This window comes from Ailuropoda melanoleuca, chromosome X (assembly GCF_002007445.2).
Source record: "Ailuropoda melanoleuca isolate Jingjing chromosome X, ASM200744v2, whole genome shotgun sequence".
Taxonomy (NCBI): domain Eukaryota; kingdom Metazoa; phylum Chordata; class Mammalia; order Carnivora; family Ursidae; genus Ailuropoda; species Ailuropoda melanoleuca.
Window position 1 is genome coordinate 111,726,713 of NC_048238.1, and position 19,272 is coordinate 111,745,984.

General features: G+C 41.1%; 1 protein-coding gene and 1 non-coding gene across 2 annotated transcripts in view; both read right to left on the reverse strand.

The window, feature by feature from the left end:
- Positions 1-14,286, reverse strand: part of LOC117797392 (EKC/KEOPS complex subunit LAGE3-like) — a 100,359-nt gene extending 86,073 nt beyond the window's left edge. Inside the window, exons 1-3 of the mRNA XM_034649065.1 lie at positions 14,281-14,286; positions 13,752-13,876; positions 13,183-13,308 (exon numbers count right to left, since the gene is read on the reverse strand). Of these exons, the coding sequence (XP_034504956.1) occupies positions 13,183-13,308; positions 13,752-13,876; positions 14,281-14,286 (257 nt within the window). The remainder of the gene's footprint in view (positions 1-13,182; positions 13,309-13,751; positions 13,877-14,280) is intronic.
- A 4,222-nt stretch (positions 14,287-18,508) lies between these two features.
- LOC117797590 lies at positions 18,509-18,615 on the reverse strand. Its single transcript, XR_004622589.1, has one exon. It is a non-coding gene; the product is annotated as a U6 spliceosomal RNA (small nuclear RNA).
- Positions 18,616-19,272: the final 657 nt, after the last annotated feature.

Below are 19,272 nucleotides of genomic sequence, written 5' to 3' on the forward strand. Positions count from 1 at the left end.
TACTGTCACACTGGGAGTTAGGGTTCAATATATGGATTCTGGGAGAACACAAACATTCAGACCATAACATTCTACCCTGACTCCTCAAAATTCATGTCCTTCTTGCACACAAAATGCATTCATTATATTGCAGTAGTCCCAAAAGTCTTAAACCAGTTACGGCATGAACTCTAAAGTCTAAGGCCAAGTCTCATGTAGGTATCACCTAAATCAGATGTGGGGAAGACTCAAAAGTATGAGCTCAGGCAAATTCCTCTCCGTCTGTGAACCTGTGAAACCATACATTTTGTGTGCTTCCAAAATACAATGGTGGGATAGGCATAGGATAGACATTCTCATTCCAAGTGGGATAAATAGGAAAGAAGAAGAGTGACAGCTCCTAAGTAAGTCCAAAACATAACAGGGCAAATTCCAGTAGACCTTAACACTCAAGAATAATCTTTGGCTTGATGCTCTGTTTTCCAGGCCCACTGGGGTGGCAATGTCACCACGTGGCTTGGTGGGATGGCCTCGCATCTGCTCTCTGCTGGGGCTCTGAAGCTCTCTTGGGTTCGGATTGCATGCCTGATGCTGTGCTGGCTAACCTTATCTTTTAAAACCTAGGCAGAGACAGCTATGCCCCTCAACCCCCCATGTACTCTGGGCTTGTGATGGGAGTGTCAGCCCTGATGATTTCTGAATCAGTTTTGAGGTCATTCTTCCATTGTCTTAAGGAATAGTGCCTGGCTTCTGTTGAGATAGCTAATCCATACTAATCTCCCAATCAAATGGTCATTTGGCCACATTCTTAGCATTTTTTGCAATATGGATAGGCCGAAGATTTTCCAAATCTTTAAGTTACGCTTCCTTTTTTGCTTAACAATTCTGTCTTTAAATCACTTCTTTCTTCTCAAGTTTTACTATAAGCAATCAGGAGGAGCCAAGCTGCACCTTTAACACTTCGCTTAGAAATTTCTTCAGCTAAATATCCAGTTTATTGCTTGTAATTTCTGTCTTCCACAAAACACTAAGACACAAACCTGATTAGCCAAGTTCTTTGCCACTTTATAAAAGGATGGCCTTTCCTCCAGTGTCCAATAATATGTTGCTCATTTCTGTCTGAGACCATATCAGAATGACCTTTATTATCCATATTCTACTGATATCCTGTTCATGGTTATGTAGATAATCTCCAAGAAGATTGTGGCTTTCTCTACAGCTCTCCTCTTTTCTTTCTGAGCTCTTACCAGTATTGTCCTTGATGGTCTGCTCATGTCAATATAGGCTTTTTCTAGTATGCACTTCAAAACTCTTCCAGCCTCTACCCATTTCCCAGTTCCAAAGCTGCTTCCATATTTTGAGATATTTATTATAGCAGCACTTCTCAGTACTAATTTCTGCCTTAGTCCATTCAGGCTGCTATAACAAAATGCCACAGTCTAGGTGATTTATAATAACAGATATTTATTTCTCATAGTTTTGAAGGCTGGAAATCCATGATCAAAGTACTGGAAGGTTTGGTATCTGGTGAGAGAGAGCCTGCTTCCTGGTTCACAGACAGCCATCTTCTTGCTGTGTCCTCACATAGTGGAGGGGATGAGGGAGCTCTGTATGGTCTCATTTATAAGGGCACTAATCCCACTCATGAGAGTTATCCTTATGACTTGATGAACTCCCAAAGGCCCCACCTCCAAATATCATCACATTGGGAATTAGGTTTCAACATATGAATTTTGGGGGAGACAAATATTCAATATATAGTACTCCCCTCTCTGGAATTTTAGACCCTTTTTTTCCTTGTTGCTTCTGTAGTTCCAGGCTTTTAAAAATATGATTTTTATAATTTATCAGCTTTTCTTTTTCTTTTAAAAAAGAATTTATTTGTTTATTTCAGACAGAGAGAGACAGAGACAGCGAGTGAGAGAGCACGGCGCGGGGCGGGAGGGTCAGAGGGAGAAGCAGACTCCCTGCTGAGCAGGGAGTCCAACATGGGGCCCAATTCCAGGACCCTGGGATCATGACCCGAGCCAAAGGCAGACACTTAACCGACTGAGCCACCCAGGCACCCCAATTTATCAGTTTTTCTAATTGCTCTTAGAGTGTTGTTTTAATGATCTGATTTGTGTAATAAACTACCTGAAATTATTCTGGCTTAAAACAATAATCAGGGACGCTTGGGTGGCTCAGTTGGTTAAGCGTCTGCCTTCAGCTCAGGTCACGATCCCAGACCCTGGGATTGAGTCCTGTATCAGGCTCCTGCCTCAGTGGGGAGCCAGCTTTTTCCTCTGCCTGCCACTCCCCCGCTTGTGCTCTCTCTTTTTTTCTTTTTCTTTTTTTTTTTTTTAAAGATTTTATTTATTTATTCGACAGAGATACAGACAGCCAGCGAGAGAGGGAACACAAGCAGGGGGAGTGGGAGAGGAAGAAGCAGGCTCACAGCAGAAGAGCCTGATGTGGGGCTCGATCCCATAACGTCGGGATCACGCCCTGAGCCGAAGGCAGACGCTTAACCGCTGTGCCACCCAGGCGCCCCGTCTCTCTTTTTTTCTGACAAATAAATAAATAAATAAATATTTTTAAAAAGAAACCTTAAAAAAACCTAATAATCATTGTATTATATTTTACAATATTTTGGGTCAGAAATTTGTGCAAAGCTCACCCAACCAATTCCATTTCTTGTGATAACAACTGTGGTGAGTTGGTGATATTCAGCTGCTGGCTGATCTTGTCTAGAAGATCTAAGACGGCTTTACTCTAATGATGATCATTGTCACCTATCTTTTTTTTCTCCCCTCCATATCTAATCCATTTACCAGTTCTGTCTCATTTATATTCAAAATATCTCTCGAATTCATCAACTTTTCTCCATTTCCACTGCTGAAATCCTAGTTCAAGGCATCATCATCTGTCTCCTGAAGGCTATTGACAATAAAGTTACTGGCTTCTGACTTCAGCATAGTCCTCCTCAAATATATTTTCATATTCATCACTGTGGCCTACAATGTTCTACCTCATCTGTTCTCTGAGTTCCAGCTATATTGATTTATTCGTGCATTTATTCCACAAATATTAATTGAATATCTACTATTGCTAGGCACTAGGCCTGCAGTGGTGAATAATCCAGGCAGAAATTGCTGCCTCATGGAGCTTATATTTCTGTAGAGGGGGCAGACAATAAGTAAGGTAAATAAATAGTATGTTAAATGACAATGATTACTAAGGGAAAAAGAGCATGGAAGAGAGATAGGAGATAGGAGTGGGGGTTCATTTTAGATATGGTGGCCAGGGAAAACCTTGTTGAGAAGTAGGCATTTGAGGAAAAACTTGAAAGAAATAAAGGAACAAACCACATGGATAGTTGGTAAGAAAATATGAACAGATCTGTAGTAAGTAAAGAGATTGAATCAACAATAAAAAAATTCCCCATCGAAGGAAAACCCATGACCAGATGGCCTCACTGGAGAATTCTACCAAACATTTAAAGGAGAATTAACATTGATCCTTCTCAAACTCAAAAATCAGAAGAGGAGGGAACAGGTAACTCATTCTACGAGGCTAACATTACCCTGATACCAAAACAAACAAAGACCACAAAAGAACTACAGATCAATATCCCTTATGAATATAGATGCAAAAATCCTCAACACAAAACTAACTAACTGAATCCAGAAATATATTAAAAGAATTACACACAGGGGTGCCTGGGTGCCTCAGCCGGTTAAGTGTCTGCCTTCAGCTCAGGCCATGATCCCAGGGATCTGGGATTGAGCCCCGCATCAGGCTCCCAGCTTGCTGGAGAGTCTGCTTCTCCCTCTACACCTCCCTCCTGCTTGTGCTCTCTTTGTCTCATGCTCTCTCTCAAATAAATAAATAAAATCTTTTTTATTTATTTGACAGAGAGAGAGAGAGAGAGAGAGACAGTCAGCAAGAGAGGGAACACAAGCAGGGGGAGTGGGAGAGGAAGAAGCAGGCTCCCAGCGGAGCAGAGAGCCTGACGCAGGGCTCAGTCCTGAGATCACGCCCTGAGCCAAAGGCAGACGCTTAATGACTGAGCCACCCAGGAGCCCCATAAATCTTTTTTTTTAAAATTACACACAGAATCACCAAGTGAGATTTGTTCTAGGAATGCAAGGGTGGTTCCATATGTGAAACCTACCAGTGAATCAATAAAACAAAGGGAAAAAAACTCAATCATCTCAACTGGTACAGATAAAATTTTTGACAAAATCCAACACCCTTTCTTATAAAAACATTAAAAAACCCTAAAAATATAAGGGAACTTCCTAGACACGATAAAGGGAATTTATGAAAAATCCACAGCTAACATCATACTCAATGGTGAAAGACTGAAAGCTTTCCCTCTATGATCAGGAGAAAGGATGCCCACTTTCAATATTGATTTTCAACATTGTACTAGAAGTTTCATCCAGAGCAGTCAGGCTAGAAAAAGAGATAAAAGACATCCACATTGGAAAGGAAAAAGTAAAACTATCTGTATTTGTAAAGAATATGATCCTTTATATAGAAACCCCCAAGGAATCCACAAAAGACTGCTAGAACTAATAAATGAATTATGCAAAGTTTCAGGTTACAAGATCAACATGCAAAAATCAGTTGTTTTTCTGTACACCAGCAATGAACGATCTGAACATGAAATCAAGACAATTCCACTTACAAGAGTATCAAAAAGAATAAAATACTTAGAAATAAATTTAACCAAAAAGATGGAAGAATTAAACATGAAAACTACAAAACATTGCTGAAAGAAATTAAAGAAGACCTAAAAAAATGGGAAGACATCCCATTAGGTTGTTGATCCATTTTGAGTCAGTTTTTGTATATGGTGTTTGCTTAGGGTCCGACTTTATTCTTTTGCATGTGGATATCAGTTGTCCCAACACCATTTGTTGAAGAGACTATTATTGCTCCACTGAATGGTCTTGGCACTTCCGTTAAAAATCAAATGGCTGTGGATGTATGGGTTTATGTCTGGACTCTCTGGATTGAAAGATTTGATTTTGTGAAGGTGGCAATACCACCCAAAGTGATCTAAAGATTCAAGGCAATACCTATAAAAATTCCAATTTTCTCTTTTTTTTCAGAAATAGAAATGTCGATCTTTACATTCATGTGGAATTACAAGGAGGGCGTGATTAACCAAAAAATTTTTTGAAAAAAAAGGAACAAAGTTGGAGGACACACACTTCTTGATTCCAAAACTTATTACAAAGCTATAGTAATCAAAACACTGTGGTACCGGCATAAGGACAGACATATAGACCAAAGGAATAGAGTTGAGAGTCCAGATGCTGCCAGGAAGAGCATCAGAAGCTTCATCTATATGCTTCAGTCTCACACTGTAAATGCTCTGCAAAGGGCGAGACAAAGCAGACACAGGCACAGCTCATTCTCCCCTAAATAGAAAAGAAAACAACCTGAGGATCCAAATGCATTCAAGAGCCCTTTGTCCATTTCCTTATTTTGTTCTGAGCATCACATTTTGGTCATGGGGAACATCCTGCCCTTTCCATGGGAGATGCCACAAAGAAACTGGAAGAAATGAGCAGATAATAAAGTTGTTCAGATGGAGAAAAATACAGAATGGGTATTATCAGCTATGTGGCTAACAGAGACCTGAGGTAAGGACAGAAAATGGGGCTGTAAAGGCTGAAAAAGCAAGAAAAAGTGGAACAGAAAGAAGACAAAGATGATAAGAAAGTGACAAGGACTGTGAGGATAAGGATGGCAATGATGATTATTTTGTTGAAAAAGGTGGTTTTAATAGAGATTTTTTTTGTTTCTAAGGAAGTTAACTCTTCCATTACCAATATCATAACTTTTAAAGTTAAAAAAGGAAATTCAAAGGAATAAACCTAACCAAAGAGGCAAAAGACTTGTACTCAGAAAACTATAGAAAACTCATGAAAGAAATTGAGGAAGACACAAAGAAATTGAAAAATGTTCCATGCTCATGGATTGGAAGAACAAATATTGTTAAGATGTCTATATTACCTAGAGCAATCTACACATTAAATGCAATCCTTATCAAAATACCATCAACTTTTTTCACAGAGCTGGAACAAATAATCCTAAAATTTGTATGGAATCAGAAAAGACCCTGAATTACCAAAGGAATGTTGAAAAAGAAAACCAAAGCTGGTGGCATCGCAATGCCAGACTTCAAGCTCTATTACAAACCTCTAATCATCAAGACAGTATGGTACTGGCACAAAAACAGACACATAGATCAATGGAACAGAATGGAGAACCCAGAAATGGACCCTCAACTCTGTGGCCAACCAATCTTCGACAAAGCAGGAAAGAATATGGAATGGAAAAAAGACAGTCTCTTCAACAAATGTTGTTGGGAAAATTGGACAGCCACATGCAGAAGGCTGAAACTGGACCATTTCCTTACACCATACACAAAGATAAACTCAAAATGGATGAAAGACCTAAATGTGAGACAGGAATCCATCAAAATCCTTGAGGAGAACACAGGCAGCAACCTCTTCAACTTTGGCTCCAGCAACTTCTGGCTAGATGCATCTCCAAAGGAAGGGAAACAAAGGCAAAAAGGAGCTATTGGGACTTCATGAAGTTAAAGAGCTTTTGCACAGCAAAGGAAACAGTCAACAAAACCAAAGGACAACCGACAGAACGGGAGAAGATGTTTGCAAGTGTCTTATCAGTTTTGTTGACTGTTTCCTTTGCTAGTATCCAAAATTTATAAAGAACTTACCAAAATCAACACCCAAAGAACAAATAATCCAATCAAGAAATGGGCAGGAGACATGAACAGACATTTTTCCAAGGGAGACCTACAAATAGTCAACAGACACATGAGAAAATGCTCAGCATCCCTTGGCATCAGGGAAATACAAATCAAGACCACAATGAGGTACCACCTCACACCAGTCAGAATGGCTAAAATTAACAAGTCAGGGAACGACAGATGTTGCTGAGGATGCGGAGAAAGGGAAACCTTCTTACACTGTTTTTGGTGGGAATGCAAGCCAGTGCAGCCACTCTGGAAGCAGTATGGAGGTCCCCTTAAAAGTTAAAAATTGAGCTACCCTATGACCCAGCAATTGCACTACTGGGTATTTACCCCAAAGACACAAATGTAGTGATCCAAAGGGCCACCTGCACCCCAGTGTTTATAGCGGCAACGTCCACAATAGCCAAACTATGGAAAGAGCCCAGCTGTCCATCGACAGACGAATGGATAAAGAAGTTGTGGTACATAAAAACAAAGCTGGGGGCATCACATTGCCGGATTTCAAGCTGTACTACAAAGCTGTGATCACAAAGACAGCATGGTACTGGCACAAAAACAGACCCATAGACCAATGGAACAGAATAGAGAACCCAGAAATGGACCCGCGGATCTTTGGGCAACTAATCTTTGACAAGGCAGGAAAAAACATCTAGTAGAAAAAAGACAGTCTCTTCAATAAATGGTGCTGGGAAAATTGGACAGCTACATGCAAAAGAATGAAACTTGACCACTCTCTCACACCATACACAAAGATAAACTCCAAATGGATGAAAGACCTCAATGTGAGACAGGAATCCATCAAAATCATAGAAGAGAACATAGCCTGCAACCTCTTTGACATCGGCCACAGCAACTTTTTTCATGACACATCTCCAAAGACAAGAGAAACTAAAGAAAAAATGAACTTGTGGGACTTCATCAAGATCAAAAGCTTCTGCACAGCCATGGAAACAGTCAAAAAAAACTAAGAGGCAGCCCACAGAATGGGAGAATATATTTGCAAAGGACACTACAGATAAAGGACTGGTATCCAAGATCTACAAAGAACTTCTCAAACTCAATACACGAGAAACAAATAAACAAATCATAAAATGGGCAGAAGATATGAACAGACACTTTTCCAATGAAGACATACAAATGGCTAACAGACACATGAAAAAATGTTCAAAATCATTAGCCATCAGGGAAATTCAAATCCAAACCACATGGAGATACCACCTTACACCAGTTAGAATGGCAAAAATTGACAAGGCAAGAAACAACAAATGTTGGAGAGGATGTGGAGAAAGGGAACCCTCTTACACTGTTGGTGGGAATGCAAGTTGGTACAGCCACTTTGTGGAGGTCCCTTACAAAGTTAAAAATTGAGCTACCCTATGATCCAGCAATTGCCCTACTGGGTATTTACCCCAAAGATATAGACGTAGTGAAGAGAAGGGCCATATGCACCCCAGTGTTCATAGCAGCATTTCCACAATAGGTAAATTGTGAAAGGAGCCGAGATGCCCTTCAACGGATGACTGGATTATGAAGCCGTGGTCCATATATACAATGGAATATTACTCAGCCATCAGAAAGAACGATTACCCAGCATTTGCAGCAACATGGACGGGACTGGAGGAGATTATGCTAAGTGAACTAAGTCAAGCAGAGAAAGACAATTATCATATGGTTTCACTCATTTATGGAACATAAGAAATAACAGGAAGATCGGTAGGAGAAGGAAGGGAAGAAGGAAGGAGGGGTAAACAGAAGGGGGGATGAACCACAAGAGACTATGGACTCTGAGAAACAAACTGAGGGCTTCAGAGGGGAGGGGGGTGGGGGAATGGGATAGGCCGGTGATGGTATTAAGGAGGGCACGTATTGCATGGAGCACTGGGTGCTATACACAAATAATGAATCATGGAACATTACATCAAAAACTCAGGATATACTGTATGCTAACTAACATATTATAATACAAAATTATTATAAAAAAAAGATGTGGTACATATACACAATGGAATACTCGCCATCAAAAAACCGAAATCTTGCCATTTGCAATGATGTGGATGGAACTAGACGGTATTATGCTAAGCAAAATAAGTCAATCAGAGAGAGACAATTATCATACGATCTCACTCATATGTGGAATTTAAGAAACAAAACAGAAGATCATAGGGGAAGGGAGGGAAAAATAAAACAAGACAAAATCAGAGAAGGAGACAAACCATAAGAGACTCTTAATCATAGGAAACAGATTGAGGGTTGCTGGAGGGAAGGGGTATGGGGGAATGGTGATGGACATTAAGGAGGGCATGTGATGTAATGAGCACTGGGTATTACATAAGACTGATGAATCACTGAACTTTACCTCTCAAACTAATAATACACTGTATGTTAATTGAATTTATTTTTAAAAAATTTTTATTATATTAGTCACCATACAGTACATCCTTAGTTTTTGATGTAATGTTCCATGATTCATTATTTGCGTATAACACCCAGTGCACCATGCAATACGTGCCCTCCTTAATACCCATCACCAGCCTATCCTAATCCCCCACCCCCCTCCTCTGAAGCCCTCAGTTTGTTTCCCAGAGTCCATAGTCTCTCGTGGTTCATTCCCCCTTCTGTTTACCCCCCCTTCGTTCTTCCCTTCCTTCTCCTACCGATCTATTTCTTATGGTCCATAAATGAGTGAAACCATATGATAATTGTCTTTCTCTACTTGACTTATTCACTTAGCATAATCTCCTCCAGTCCCTTCCTTGTTTAATTAATTGAATTTAAATTTAAAAGAATTAACTTACACTTTCTATATGATCCAGAAATCTCACTTCTGCTATTTACACAAGAGAATTAAAAATATATGTCCATGCAAAGACTTGTACATAAATTTTCATGTCAACTTCATTAATGATAACTCCAATTTGGAAACAAGCCAAATGTCCATCAGCAGGTGAATGGTTAAACAAATTATGGCACATCCGTGCAATGGAATACCAGTCGGTAACAAAGAGGGATGAACTTCTGAAACACCCAACAACTTGGACGAATCTCCAAGTCATTATGCTAAGTAAAGCAAGATGGACTGCAAAGAGTACCTACTGTATGATTCCTGAAAATTCTGGAAAAGGCAAATTTAAACTATATTTGTTGTCTGGGGGCAGAATGTAGAGGAGAGTGTCTGTACAGAGGCACAGGGGGAATTGTGAGAGTGATGGGAATGTTCTGTATCTTGACTTTTGCTGTCGTAACTCATAAAACTGTATACTTAAAATGTGTGTAATTTTCCGTGTGTGAGTTTTGCCTCAGATAAGTTGAGCACAAACAAAAAAGAGAAGGGACAAAGAAAAATGAATAGCGAAATGGCAGACTTAAATCCAACAATATCAGTAATTATATTAAATGTGAATTTGCCAAACAATCCGATTTATTTTTTATTTTTTTAAAAAGATTTTATTTATTTATTCGACAGAGATAGAGACAGCCAGCGAGAGAGGGAACACAAGCAGGGGCAGCAGGAGAGGAAGAAGCAGGCTCCCAGCGGAGGAGCCCGATGTGGGACTCAATTCCATAACGCCGGGATCACGCCCTGAGCTGAAGGGAGATTTTTTTTTAAAGACCGAACTACGTGCGGTCTACATGAGCCACATTAAAATAAAATGACACAGGTAGGTTGGAAGTAAGAGGATGGAAAAGGACTTGCATATGAATAGTAAGCAAAGAAGGCTGACGTGGTTATATCAGTATTAGATAAATCAGACTTCCAGGAAAACTGTACATTTCATAATAGCAAAAGTAGCAAATAATCCATCTGGAAGAGAAAACAATCATAAATACGCCTGTGCCAATAGCGTACCTTCAAAATACATGAGTCAAGAATTAATAGGATTAATAGGCGAAAGGGACAACTCCAAAATCACACTCAGAGATTTTAACATCCACTCTTAGCAAGTGAGAGAATGAGACAACAATCTTTTAAGACATAGGATGGGGATTGGCAAACTACAGCCTCCTGGCCAAATCCAGCTCAGTGTCTCTTTAAAGTTAAAGGTCTATTGGCCCTGACACAGAACATCTGATCGTTAGTATCAAGTACCTTGACTGATGTTGTTAGAACACTGAATTCGAAATCTAAATTTCATTTTTTAAATGATTTTTTATTATATTATGTTAGTCACCATACAGTACATCCCTGGTTTCCGATGTAAAGTTCGATGATTCATTAGTTGCGTATAACACCCAGTGCACCATGCAATACGTGCCCTCCTTACTACCCATCACCAGTCTATCCCATTCCCCCACCCCTCCCCTCTGAAGCCCTCAGTTTGTTTCTCATATTTCAGATGTGTGTACACTGCACATTCTTTTCAAGTACAAATATGTTTCGTATGCATTTGCTGGGCCGAAAACCAATTCTCAATAAATTTAAAATTTAAGGATTGAACTTTAACTGAGTATGCCCCTGACCAGCCATGCCTTGTTCTTGATTTTAGAGGAAAAGCTTTCAACTTTTCACCGTGAGGTATGATGTTAGCTGCGGGGTTTGTCATACATGGCCTTTATTATATTGGGGTATATTAATTCTATGCCCAATTTATTAAAGGTTTTTATGGTGAAAATATGTTGTATTTTGTCAAATGCTTTTTCTGCATCTATGGAGATGATCATATGATTTTTACCTTTCATTGTAGCAGTGCGCTGTTTCCCATTTATACATGTGCATATGTTGGAACATCATTGTTCTCTGGCTTCAGGTTCCCTCTGTACATGCCTCAGAGATTAAAGGTGCCTGTCCCCGGGTGCCTGGGTGGCTCAGTCTGTTAAGCCTCTGCCTTCAGCTCAGGTGATGATATCGAGTCCCATGTCAGGCTCCCTGCTCAGCTGGAAGACTGCTTCTGCCTGGCAGTCTGCCTGCTTGTGCTTTCTCTCTCTCTCTCTCTCTGTCAAATAAATAAACAAAATCTTTTTTAAAAAGGTACCTGCCCAGTAGAAAATAAGAAAGAACAGGACTGACAGAGACAGTTGAGGGCTCTCTTTGGTGACACTGCTCAATGAAATGCTTCCTCAAGCCGGAAGACAGTCTAGACACTGGACACCCTCTTGCTTTGACACCTTCCTCGCAGATAAGACAGGTTTGCCTTTATTTTCCCAACTTCTTGCAGACCTATTTGTAGACATCCAGGTACAAATTCATAAATATGTAGTCACAGAGTTCTACACAGCTCAGTCTCTCTCTGCAAACACTGTTGATTCTCCCCCAGGCAATGTTTTGTTTCTCCTCTCTCCATCCCAGAGTCTCGCCTCTTGGGGGGGGGCTCGCCCATTCCCCTCCTCCCCTACTCTGGCAGCCTGTAAGCAGCCCCACTGTGATGTTAAATAAGGACATCTTTCAGGGGAAGGCAGAGAATAATCTACTTCTTCTCTCCTGCCCACCTGAGGGAGACCACTTTCCCTTTTTGTTTTCCTCAAGGACCCTTGTCATGACTTTCGGGAAGAAAGCAGCAGCATAATAAACTGGAAAAACACTTTGGGGAGAGATGATGCAACTGAGAGCTACACAAAGGAAAGAGCTCTGGAAATTCCAGGGAACCTCAGGGAATGAGGCCTCAGATGGTAGGTGAGTATAGAGGGTGGAGTGGGACCCACTTTGCCAATTGTCCCAGCGCTTTTCTTCACAGATCTGAATTAAGGCCAATAAGCCACCAAATCATAGTATTCTGGTGTTCTACGTTAATATATAAATAGAACTGTAAAACTTAGGAAATGTTCACACATGCTGACAGTAGTTAATGTTGAATAACAGGACACAATTATTTCTCCCATTTCCTAAATTGTCTTCAATTGCCTTATAGTACTTGAATATCTGAATCTCAGAACTTTCCCTCCAACGTGAGAACAAAGGCAAGGATATTAGGAGGTGGAGAAGCTAAAATTATGTTTTATTTTCTGTATTTAATAAACATTTAATTACCAAACAAAACACATGGATCCCAAGCGCCCAAGGGCCAGTACGGGCAAAAGATGAGGCCCCAGTAATAAAGTGGCAAGTACTGCAGGAACCACTGCCCCTAGCGAGGGCTGCCTAGGATGGGACATGCAGTTGGGTTTAGCCCCCTTTATCCTGCTGCGGTTTAGCAAAAAAAGGAGGCACAATGCGCTGTATGGTCCGAATCACCAGGGAAACCTGGTCAAGACAGGAGGTGGGGAAATGCGGAGTTGGCCAGGGTCTTCATCAGTCAATCGGCTAACAGGGAAGAAAGAATAGAACTCAAGTTAGAGGGGGGGAGCAGAACATCCCCCCACCTGCCTCTTCACACAGCAACAACCCTAGAGCTTCGTGCTCCTTCCTGTTTCCATTACAGCTCCTCCTGAACTCACATGGTCCCCAGCCACTTCCCACCACCCTCTCTCCTGACCATTCTAGAACTAACACGGTCAGGACGCTGCCGTTCACACTGAGCTCCTTCTGAACTGGCCCTCGGAGTCGAGCGTTTGGAGTCAGGAACCGGTGGGCAATCTCCGCCTCCATGGGCGATGGGAAAGGTACGGTGAGGGTACTGGGGAGATATGGTTAAGGCACCATCCACGGTATCAATTTTGCCCCTGCCACAGGCCTCCTCCTCCATGAGGGCGGGCTTTCCCCGCCAGGCTGACCCTCAGGCTGTCCACAACCTTCCACTCTGTACACATATGCCACCCTGGACAGCACTGCCCTACCCCCTCATTCCCCTCAGGCTGGTTTTCCCGACCTCCCACCATCATCCGTCAGCACAGGCCAAATCCTAGCCGATACCTTCCAGAGGTCCAGAGTTCCTTCCTGCTCCCCTTTCAACCCCACTTGCTTGGGTCCCCCATCAAACCACCTTCAGCCCGTCCCCGTGCCATCCAGCACACAGGGGCTCCATGAATAGGATACAACTGGAGCAGTTGGTTCCCAGGACCTCCAGCCACAAGTGCTGCATCTCCATCTGGCCCTGGTGTGTGGGGGGGGCTGCTCCACCTGCGGAACGCCACCAGATGCGGCGCCTGCCTCTCCCTCAATGCCCGGGTTGCTGGGGTCACCAGGATCGCGGGGACCACCTGGACCGCCAGGGACTCCAGGGTCACGGGATTCACCAGGACCACCTGGCGCACCCACCACAATGTGCACAGCACCTGTGCCTTCGTGTACTGCCCTCACGGCTCCTCCACCATCTGCCTCAGACCCCATCTCGAATCCTCCGCCACTCCTCACGAGGCACGGAAGGACAATGCACTTCCTTACAAAACTGCACCCCTTAGTGTGCAGTGCAACTCGGGATACCCAGAGCGCCTGCGCAAACGCACCCCTGTTAATGCCTCCTGACTCGTAATTGGTTCCCACCAAACAGCCCTAGAGACCCCGTAGATTCTTTCTGTACCCAATCATTGCTCCGCTTGCTTATGAAGTCCCACCCCCTAGAGTGCTGTATGACCTTAGCGCAGGCTGCCCAAACAGGAACCCACAAGGTCGGGGTCTTCTGAGCTGGCCTGCCACAACGTGCTCAGACCGCCATGGCGCAACTTCAAAAGCCTCTGAACACAGGACTATTCCTGCTAAGCCTGCCCCGCCGAGTAATGCCCAGTACACCTCAAAAGCTGTGCTTCTGTCAGCCCGACCAACCACACAGGACCAGCTGGCTGACCGCATGTCCCCAGATCAAGTCCTCAGCTCATGGGTTATTAAAAAAGAGGCCCTCAGGTGAATTTGGCCAAGAGGCTATAGTCTGCCAATCCCTGTTCTATGTCTTAACAGATTGTGTTGTCTCGTTCTCTCATTTTCTAAGATTAAGAGTCTCTCGTGTTTTGATTTCATCTTGTTTCATTGTTTCCTCTTTTTCCCTATGATCATCTACCTTGTTTCTTAAATTCCACATATGACTGAGATCATATGATAATTATCTCATGATAATTATGAGATACCCTCTTGTTCTATCCATGTCGTTGCAAATGGCAAGATGTCATTTTGTTGATGGCTGAGTAGTATTCCATTCTGTGTGTGTGTGTGTGTGTGTGTTGTGTGTACGTGTGTGTGTGTACCACATCTTCTTTATCCATTCGTCTGTCGATGGACAGCTGGGCTCTTTCCATAGTTTGGCTATTGTGGACATTGCCGCTATAAACACTGGGGTGCAGGTGGCCCTTTGGATCACTACATTTGTGTCTGGGGTAAATACCCAGTAGTGCAATTGCTGGGTCATAGGGTAGCTCAATTTTTAACTTTTAAGGGGACCTCCATACTGCTTCCAGAGTGGCTGCACCGGCTTGCATTCCCACCAAAAACAGTGTAAGAAGGTTCCCCTTTCTCCGCATCCTCAGCAACATCTGTCGTTCCCTGACTTGTTAATTTTAGCCATTCTGACTGGTGGGAGGTGGTACCTCATTGTGGTCTTGATTTGTATTTCCCTGATGCCAAGGGATGCTGAGCATTTTCTCACGTGTCTGTTGACTATTTGTAGGTCTCCCTTGGAAAAATGTCTGTTCATGTCTCCTGCCCATTTCTTGATTGGATTATTTGTTCTTTGGGTGTTGATTTTGGTAAGTTCTTTATAAATTTTGGATACTAGCCCTTTATCTGATAAGACACTTGCAAATATGTTCTCCCATTCTGTCGGTTGTCCTTTGGTTTTGTTGACTGTTTCCTTTGTTGTGCATAAGCTTTTTATCTTGATGAAGTCCCAATAGTTCATTTTTGCCTTTGTTTCCCTTCCTTTGGAGATGCATCTAGCCAGAAGTTGCTGGGGCCAGGGGCGCCTGGGTGGCACAGCGGTTAAGCGTCTGCCTTCGGCTCAGGGCGTGATCCCGGTGTTATGGGATCGAGCCCCACATCAGGCTCCTCCGCTATGAGCCTGCTTCTTCCTCTCCCACTCCCCCTGCTTGTGTTCCCTCTCTTGCTGGTTGTCTCTATGTCAAATAAATAAAATCTTAAAAAAAAAAAAAGAAGTTGCTGGGGCCAAAGTTGAAGAGGTTGCTGCCTGTGTTCTCCTCAAGGATTTTGATGGATTCCTGTCTCACATTTAGGTCTTTCATCCATTTTGAGTTTATCTTTGTGTATGGTGTAAGGAAATGGTCCAGTTTCAGCCTTCTGCATGTGGCTGTCCAATTTTCCCAACACCATTTTTTGAGGATACTGTCTTTTTTTCTATTGGATATTCTTTCCTGTGGCAAGTGTAAATTTACCTTTATAAGAAACTGAAGAACTGTTTTCCAATATGATTGTATCAATTTACATTCCCACCAGTGACATATGAACTTTCCATTCCATCTATACCCTCTTTTAGTCATCCTTACCGTCTTTCAACTTTATTCCTCTCTTTTAAGTTTGATTTGCCTATTCTAGGTACTTTGCACTTCCATACACACTTTGAAATCAGCTTGTCAATTTCTGCAAAGTCAGGATTTTTATTGGGGTTGCATTGAATTTATAAAATGGTGTGGTGGGAATGTACATCTTGGGAATACTGGGTCTTGGGGCACTTGGGTGGCTCAGTAGGTTAAGCGTCTGCCTTCAGCTCAGGTCATGATCCTGTGGTCCTGGGATGGAGCCCTGCAGGGGGTGTGGTCTCTGCTCAGCGGGGAGCCTGCTTCTCTTCTCCCTCTGCCTGTGGCTCTGCCTACTTGCATTCACGCTCTCTCTTTCTAGCAAATAAATAAATAAATAAAATCTTTAAGAAAAAAAAGAATACTGGGTCTTCTGATCCATGCACATGATATATTTCTCCATTTATGTAAGTTTTCTTTAATTTCTTTTACCAATAGCTTTTAGTTTTCACTGTAAAGGTTTTGCACTTATGTTATTAAATGTGTCACTAAGTATTTCACTTTTGGGGATAATATTATAAATGATAGTGGTTTTTTAAAAATTTCACTCCTCTTCTTCTGTAGATTACTTAGGATTTTCTGCATACACAAACATATCATCTCTGAATAGAGATAATTCTATTTCTTTTTTTTTTAAATCTGTATCACTTTTATTTCTCTTTCTTGCCAGTGCACTCCTAGGATTTCCAGGACAATATTGAATAGAAGTGGTGAACACCCATACCTTGTTTCTCAAACTTTGGGTGGAGGTGGGTTATAAATGACACTGATTTTTTTTTTTTTTAGTGAAAACCAATCTTTCATTCTTGGGATAAACCCCACTTGGTCACAATTGTATCATCCTCTTTATATGTTGCTGGACTGAATTTGCTAATATTTAATCAAGTTTTTTGTGTGTAACTTCATGAAGGATATTGGTCTATAGTTTTCTTTTCTTGCAATATCTTCACCTGGTTTTGGTATTATAGAATGATGGCCTCATAAAATGATTTGGGAAGTGTTTCCCCACCCCCCCCCCGGTTTTCTGAAAGAATTTGTATAGGATTGGTAATATTTCTCCTTTAAGTATTTGGTAGTATTCACTAGTAAAGCCGTGTGGGCCTGGAGTTTTCTGTTTCATTTCTTTCAAAGATTGGGGATATTCAGGTTTTCTATTTCTTCTTGAGTCAGTTTTGGTAATTTGTGTTATTCAAGGAATTTGTCCATTTCATCTAAACTGGGAAACTTATCCACAAATAATGTTCCTAATAGTCCCTGGTTACACTTTAAAAAAAATCCATTTTCTTCATATTTTTTTAAAGCTTTCAGTTTCATAGATTTTCCTCTATTGTTTGTCCATTTAACATTTTATTCATATCTGCTCTTATCTTCATTATTTCTTTCCTACCATGTATTTAGATTTTAATTTGCTTTTCTATGTCTGATTTTCTGTGATATTCTTCTATCAATTACTAAAAGAATACTGTTGAAATGTTTACCTCTGATTGCAAATTTATCTATTTCTCCTTTCTTTTCTGTGAGTTTTAATTTAAATTCAATTAGCCAACTTATAGTACATCATTAGTTTCAGATGTAGTGTTCAGTAATTTATCAGCTGTGTATAACACCCAGTGCTCATCTCATCACGTGCCCTCCTAAATGCCCATCTCCCCACCTCCCCTCCAGCAACCCTCAGTTTGTTTCCTAGAGTTAAGAGTCTCTTGTGGGTTTTCTCCCTCTCTGATGACTTCTCGTTCTGTTTCCCCCTGTTCTGTGAGTTTTGTTTCATGTATTTTGAAGCCCTGCTATTTGTAGTGCATCCGTATTTAGAGTTTTAGGTCTTCTTCATGAGGTGACCCTTTTATCATTAGCAAACATCCTCCATCCCATCACCTTCCTTGTCTTGAAAGTCTACTCTGCCTATTGATATAGGCATGCAAACTTTATGATTAGAGTTTGCATGGTATATCTTTTCCCATTTTTTACTTTTACCGTATCTTCATGTATTCATATTTGAGGTGGATTTCTTATGCTTAGCATATAGTTTTGCTTTGCCTTTTTATCCAGTATGGCAGTCTCTGCTTTTTAGTTGCACTGTTTGGACCATTTACAAAAATTGTAAGTAGTGATATGGTTGAGTTTAAATCTACCATCCTGCTATTTATTTTCTATTTGCCCCATGTGTTCTATGTTCCCCTTTCCATCTTTTCATGACTTGTTTCAGATTGAGTAATTTTTAGAATTTCACTATATGTTTATATATTTTTTGCCTAGGGTTCTAGGGTTTCTAATATGTGTTTTACATTATTATAGACTACCTTCAAATAATTCAAAATCATTTCATATGTAAGAACATTACTACAATATGCTTCCAATTACCCACTCATGTCCTTTGTGCTATTGTTGTTATACACTTTATTTCTTTTTTTTTTTTTTTTTTTAAATATGGAACGCTTCACGAATTTGCGTGTCATCCTTGCGCAGGGGCCATGCTAATCTTCTCTGTATCGTTCCAATTTTAGTATATGTGCTGCCGAAGCGAGCACTATACACTTTATTTCTTATAGTGGTTATAAACCCCACACCATGTTGTTACTATTTTTGCTTTAAATGGTTTGCTATGATAGAAAGAAATTTAAAAAATGAGAAAAATTTTTTTATATTTACCTACATACTTTCCTTTTCTGGAACTCTTTTTTTTTTATTACATTCAATTAGCCGACATATAGGACATCATTAGTTTTTGATGTAGTGTTCAACAATGTATTAGTTGGGTATAACACCCAGTGCTGGAACTCTTCATTACTTCATGTAAATCCAAGTTCCCATTTGGTATCACCCTTCCTTGTGGAGAACTGTCTTTAACATTTCTCATAGTGCAGGCTTTCTGCTGACACCAAATTATCTCAGCTTTTGTAGATCTGAAAAATTCTTTATTTTGCCTTTTTTTTATTGAGGTAAAATTGACATAACATAAAATAAACCACTTTAAAGGGACGAATTCAGTGGCATTTAGTACATTCACACGTAAAAAGATTGTCGAGCAGGGCTGGCACAATGAAGAGAGCAGCCAGAGAAACTGGAAAAGTTAACCTCGGATAGGAGGGCAGAGCCCTCTTCTGCCGAGCTGGGAAATAGACAAGGGTGTCTGCTGCTGTGGGCAAGTCTGAAGATGTGATATGGGGCACGGAGCTGACAGACTT